At 41.3% G+C, this 6,699-nt stretch overlaps 1 protein-coding gene across 1 annotated transcript; it reads left to right on the forward strand.

Annotated features, from left to right (window-relative positions):
- The first annotated feature begins 328 nt into the window (after positions 1–328).
- On the forward strand, positions 329–1,802 carry LOC124662703. Its single transcript, XM_047200510.1, has one exon. The coding sequence runs from the start codon at positions 346–348 to the stop codon at positions 1,573–1,575; it is 1,230 nt and encodes a 409-aa protein (XP_047056466.1). The 5' UTR covers positions 329–345; the 3' UTR covers positions 1,576–1,802.
- Positions 1,803–6,699: the final 4,897 nt, after the last annotated feature.

Here is a 6,699-nt window from a genome sequence, read left to right on the forward strand (position 1 = left end):
TTCGTCTCCCCTTTTTATTCCCTTATTTTGCAGGCTCTGTAGTATTGTTCGAGGCGAGTAGCAAATTCAGAATTTTGCTGTGTTTCTGAAATTCTGTATAAAATGCTGCCGATATGATGCCAGTGAGTTGCTGAACTGCTGTCAATGTAATGCTGAAATGCTGTCATAAGTGCTGGTCAAATGTTGTCAAAGTGCTGCTGATGAACTGCATCCTCTCTTGCTATTTCCATGAAGCTGATCACTTACAAAGCCGTATCTTTTACAGGGAGAACCAAATCATTTGAGCGTTTTCAACAAGAAGAAAGAGGCACGTTGATGTCGGCGCTGGAACCGGATCTTGGGGCAATGGCGGCCGGGCCTGTCAACAAGAAAGTTCGGGCCCTGGGGACTGAAGGCTGGTCCAAATGGTCCTCGCTCCAGGACGACCTTGTCCGCCGCATCGCCAACTCCTTCCTTGCCTCCAACGACCTCGACCACTACATGTGCCTCCGTGCCGTCTGCCCCAGCTGGCGCTCCGCCACCGATGACCCCAAGGATAACGCCTCCGACCCCGTTTTCCACCCGCTCCGGTGGATCGTCCTCGACGAGGTATTCCAAGGGGACGATGACGTGCGGATTCTGTTGAACACCCACACCGGGCGCTTCCTGCACAAAAAGCTGCCCCTGCTCCGTGAATACTATGCCGTGGCCACCACCCCCAGCGGATTCTTCGTCTTGGCAGAGAAGACCCCTCCTCACAGAGCTCGTGTCTTCAACCCTCTCACCGGCTGCTTGACCTGTTTCCCATGGCCGGTGCCCCTCGAGGCGGGGGTCGCCCAGGTCGGCCGTGATGACGGCTTGTTCTGCCTCTATTTTCTTGGTGGCTCGTCTCGCAAATTTTACACGGCCGTTCCGGAAATTGAAAGTGCCTTCTCTAGAGACTGTCAGCAAGAAGTTTACAATACTTTCCGGGATGTAGTCCTAGCTGGTGCCTACCCACAATACATCTCTGCACCGGCGTTGGCTGCTGCATTTGTTCCGCTATCCGATCTTCTGAGTTCTCATTCTGATTTTGTCAAGTTTTTATCGAGTGCTCTTCCTGAATATGATGTAAACAACATCCGGTTCCGGTGTTATGTAGTGGGTTTGGCTGCACAAGTTTTTCTGCACGTCGAAATGGAAGGAAGAAGGCCCATTGTGTTCAAGATGAACACCGAGATAGGCAAGATTGAGCCTGTCGAGAGCGTTGGCACATTTACCATCTTCATTGGTTGCCACAGGTGCTTGACTGTGGATGCTGATAAGTTCCCTGCGATTGAGGCAAACTGCGTCTACTACACACAACACTCGGGTTCGTTGGCTCACATCTGCAAGTACAACCTCAGTGACAAGAAAGTAGAGAGGCTCTCTGAAGTTGCCGAATTCGTGAAGGAGGACAAGCAGTTTGTCCTCGTCGCTGCCCGTCCTTTCACGATCATCCAGCTTCTCTGCAGCTACACAATCAACCGAAGGGATTCTGAACTGGCCTTGCAACAAATGGTACAAGGCGCCGAGCAATCTTGTTCCAACTTTGTGGATGGTGATCTTGATGGCTGACGGTGCTTCCCTTTTGCTAAGTTACTCTTCATATTTCCTCTCTAGTCTTTTGGTTTGTTAGGCCTTGAGACGTTCTGGCCAAGAAATAGGCTGATTCTAGGTCAGATCACCTGTCCAATCTTCTGCTTAATCAGCTCCTGCATTTGCCTCGTTACTCTAATTGGGCTTTGTTTATTTTTGCAATCTCTTGTTTGAAAGAAACAGGTTTATTATTTGCTCATATGTTGCCTGGGATTAGAACTTAATACGATTGCAAAACTTTCTTGTACTTGTGTAATGACCCCTGCTATCTATGCTTAACTAGTTGTACTGCTTGCACTTGCATTTTTAGTCTGTGACTTGTTAGATTTCTGTGCATTTCTGTAAAACACAATTTGTAGCATGATTGGTGTGGAGTGCTCAGGATGTGCTTCGAAGCTCATCAATCCTGCAACAAACTATTCTCTATGTGCCCACTTGTCTTGTTTTACTTCGCATTGCAATGCTTAATATCTGGCAGTAGTAAATGTCGGCCCATTTATTGACAGCTTCTGAATTTAGCTCCTGCAATTGGACTGTTAACATATTACCATGCCTTGTTTTACATATTAGCAATGCAATCTAGTGCTTTGTGAGTTTGTAATGTATTGACTAAGCAAGAAACAAGAGCTCAAAAATTCCTTGTAATGCTGCAACGGAAAGCAGAGAACAGTAGTTGAAGCTGACATAGAACTGCACAGTAGTGGGTGAGCTAGTACATGCATAGTTCTCACCCTACCTCTGTTAGAACTGCATAGAACTGCGGTGCAGTTTCGTTCTATTCTCTGATAGAACATTGTGCCCTGGTTGAGCTCTGGTGAAGCTGTAGTTTACCTTTCAGCTGTAGGTTTTTTTGGTGGGGCTATCCTCAGCTTACTTTTAGTGTAGGTTGAATCCTTAGCTTTCGTTCTATTTCTGGGCACAATTGTTGCAGAAACACAATTGTTAGCACGAATGTTGTTAAGAATTGAGGACGTGCTTTGTAGCTCATCATTGTTGCAAAGAGCTCGCAGTTGCTATTTCTAACTTTTCCCTAGCAGATGTTCTACCTTTACATAGAGTGCAACCTGTTTTGCATCCTTTGTAGATTCTCTACATAGGTTGCATCCTGTGATGCTGCAACTGCAAGCAGATAACAGTATCTGAAAACTGAAAGTAATGTAGACCAGTGGCTGATCTATTTAACAGCGGGTACATGCAGAACTAGTAGTTCTTACCCCAGCTATATAATTCCTACTTCTTGAACTGCTGCATCAAGTGTTGGTCTGTTTTCTCGAAAAAAAAAAAGGATTGTTGTTCTGGTCGATTTCTTCAGAAGCTGTAGTTTACCATTCTTCATCTCGAACTGCTGCATCCTGGTGGCCCTGGCCCTGGTTCGTGGGGGCCTAGTTTAGGTGGTTTTTTCGGGTACTGGCGCGTTAAATCCCCAGCTAACTGATACTATAAAATAAACGTTGCTCCCCCATGGGTACGCTGTGGGAAAATTAGGGTTGCTGGTGTGTGGTGTCATGGCTGGTGGGTGGCCGGAGGCTGTGAGGTTTAGGCAATGACTTTGGTGTTGAGCCGAATTAAATATCCGACAAACGCTCTCCATAATTTCAGCAGCGTCAGTTTTAGCACAGAACGCAGAGCCTGTCGTGACAAAATCCTCTGCCATTAGGTACAGTACTGAACCGAACTGGTGTAATGCTCGGCCGCATCTGAACTAGTTCCTCTCACCGTAGAGTGGTACGTGAGCGGTCATACGAGCTGCCCACGACACGACGCGAGCATCTCTTTTTGGCTCCGATCGGCGAGAATCTGGCGCCGGGAAACTGCCGAAGGGGCCACTCGTTGTCTTTTTGGTTCAATCGACAGATGAGAAGCGAGAGAACTCTTGCTATCACAAGGGCATGGAGAACCTGATGCCACACGGTCTGATAGAGAAAAGCGACGCGGATGAAACGAGCCGCTGAAAGCTAGGAGTACATGCATGGCTCCGATTCCTGATGCGGATGCATGCTGCAACACGGGGGAAACTAGGCCAAAGCTATTTGATTTGCAAACCTTCTTTCTTATTATTCTTAGCTAGTTAAGACAACGCCAATTTCCAGATTGTTTTTATGGCACACGTAAAACTATTTGTTCCAAAACACCTTAGACTAGCCATGTAGACAAAAATCTGATGTGGCACATCAATTAATGAAGAGAGAGGTGAGAGTAGTATCATAGATAGATACCGTATCATAAAGACGTAAAACTAGAAATTTTAGTGGCAAACACATCATGTACACATATTTACATTGAGATTCTACAAAACATTAAATATGATGAAACTATGATATACCAATTCATGATACTATGCATTGTAGATGTTGTATCATAACTAGTATTATATGTATGATACTAGTCTATGATACCTTTCGTTTAATTTTCTAATGAATTGCCTTCTAGATTTTCTCCTAGCCAGTCACATGCTTCTCTCTCCTTTACAGGCTATGTGATGCCGTTTCTCTGCATGGGGTGGGCCAAAATGACGGTTCAATGACACTCCTTAATAACGATATATACTTAATGGGAAAACCAAAACGGCCAGCTGATTACCATGTGGCACACGTGGTAAGCAACTAAACAATTGTTAAACAAAAAAAAACGGCCAGCTGATTGGTGTGATCGTACGGAAAACCGACATCCAATTTAGCCAATAATTTTACACCTTGGTTGTGGTGCTATTGCTAATAAACTCAGAATACCGGACCGGAGGGAGTAGCATAGATGTTGACATTGTTACTCTAAGAAATTTTGCTAACCTAACACATTTATATGATCAAGCCAGAGAATGTTGAGTTTGATTGCTTTTTTCTTCTTTATTCTTGTGTTCTACGTTGTCAAATTGTGTAGCACGAAGCTACGGTATCATTCTAGAGTCAATTATTCTATTGCTTCGTGTACGTCCAAGTAGCTTGTTGATGAACCAGCTCAAAAAAGAGCAAAAGTAATATCATCAAATGTTTATCTCGTCCCATGAAATCGGTACCCTGAAGTGGCCAGATTCCGAAATAATAGAAGATTTTAATCAGTCAAAACAACATCTATAATACTGAAGAAGCAAGCACTCTATTTAAAACATGCGAACATTCAGTACGCAAAAAACATATCATAAAAAGGCAACCACAGATTATTCTTTTCTCTTGGAGATTATGAAAGCATGATATCACTTCATGTGCCGTCCGTTACAACTTTCTTGGTTCAGTTATTGCGGTTAAATTATCAAATATTGAAATAGAAAAACTTTAAAGGGGTTTCTTTATCTATGTAAAAAAACAAGAAATCAATCATATGAAATGGCCTAGAAAATACATAACTACATATTTCCCAACAACGTTCGACAAAATTGATTGCCTTCTTTTTTACACTTTTCACCAAAGACGGGTACTTTTCCATTGCAGGGACCAAAAAAGGTCATATACTTAATTCACATATTAGTCATCTTACCAACAAGAAAGGGTATGAGCATTGTTCCAAATACATCCTATTTTTGTGATGAGGCTAGAAACTTCAAGATATTTTTTAAGACTTGTAAGCTCTGAATCATGTACCAAGGTATTTAAATATATCAATAGACATGGCCACTTATAAATACACTTTGCCATATTTAAGGAGCACAAAATATCGTGTGAGAATATAATTTGAAATTCGTGTTTTTAGTATGGATACACAGGGAAAGCCAATTGCGCAGAAGCTTTTATAATACATCGAGAAATAAAATAATAAGTTAAGAGAGTGATTACGGATCACAGACCTTGAAATAGTTATTTCTCTACTGCATTAATAGTCGTCTAAAGATCTTTGTAACTTCCTTTGCACTTGCATGGGATTCGTGGTTAGTTTGTATATTTGATATCAAATAGTCGTCTCAAGATGTTTACAACTTCTTTTGCACTTGCACGAGACTCTTAACGATGACTAAGAAGACATTGTTAGTCACCATATCCAAATCTCCGCAACAATATCTCATGTACCATATGGTTCTTAGCAGTGACTTATAAATAGTTATTTCTAAAGTGCATGAGATGTAAAGAAATAAGTAAGTAATGTTATATTCATGGAACGAGGGTTAGGTTGATTGAACCAAGTATTAGATCCATGCGAAATCACAATTCATCCTAATATTTATGAACGTAGTTACAAAGTTAGCTTTCATACAAATAACATAAAAGGCATAAGCTTAGTACCTAGTATTCCATATGAAAGAACACACATATAGTGTCAACATATACTAAAACATAAGGTAAAAATGTTTATTATAAATACATGGTGAACATCAAAGTTATCTCATTCTATGCCCCAAACTGTTGCAGTGGCGGAGCTGGAGCTCGAGTCACCCTGATGCACTACTTAGTATAGCAGATTTTTTTTAGCAACAATCTACTATATATAAGTATGGTTTGTAGCTTGTAACAAAAGATAATTTGGCATACTGTATATATAAATAAAAGTGCGTACAATAATAATAAAATAAAAGACAAAGTTACTAAAATATTCCTTGTATTTCCAAATGCCAAAGTGGATGATCAAACGCCCCAACTACTAATGCTCAAGAACCTACAAGAAACGGAACATACTTAATTTTAAAATGAGAGATAGTATAATGACAGAAATTGTAGTACTCAAGTAACTAAAATGTTCACATTACCTTTTTTACTTCTTTAGTACATTCGACTCTTCAAAGACATGAAATACTTGACCACTTGATCATTGGTGACCTTCTTCATTTCTTCTTTCTCCACATAACAGATGACATCATGACTCAAGCTATCATCATTGAGACGATTGCGCAAAAAAGTTTTCACCAATTTCATGGCTGAAAAGCACCTCTCAACTGTAGCAGTGGCAACAGGCAACACAATCACTAGTTTCAACAACCGATAAAACAAAGGATACATAACATGCCTCCTTGTCTCCACCATTTTTTTAGAAAGCTCAGTGATTGTTTCTATGTGGGAAAAGCTATCATCTGTGCGTACATCAGCAATATAGAGGCGTAGATCCTTATCAAGATCCCTCGCTCTCCGAATTGAAATCTTGAGGATATAGTTTAGCCAAATTTATCAAATTCTCCAAATT

The sequence above is a fragment of the Lolium rigidum genome, chromosome 6, assembly GCF_022539505.1.
Source record: "Lolium rigidum isolate FL_2022 chromosome 6, APGP_CSIRO_Lrig_0.1, whole genome shotgun sequence".
NCBI classification, from domain to species: domain Eukaryota; kingdom Viridiplantae; phylum Streptophyta; class Magnoliopsida; order Poales; family Poaceae; genus Lolium; species Lolium rigidum.

Coding starts and splice junctions, on each gene's coding strand:
- LOC124662703 (XM_047200510.1), top strand. CDS start 346: ATGGCGGCCGGGCCTGTCAACAAGAAAGTTCGGGCCCTGGGGACTGAA.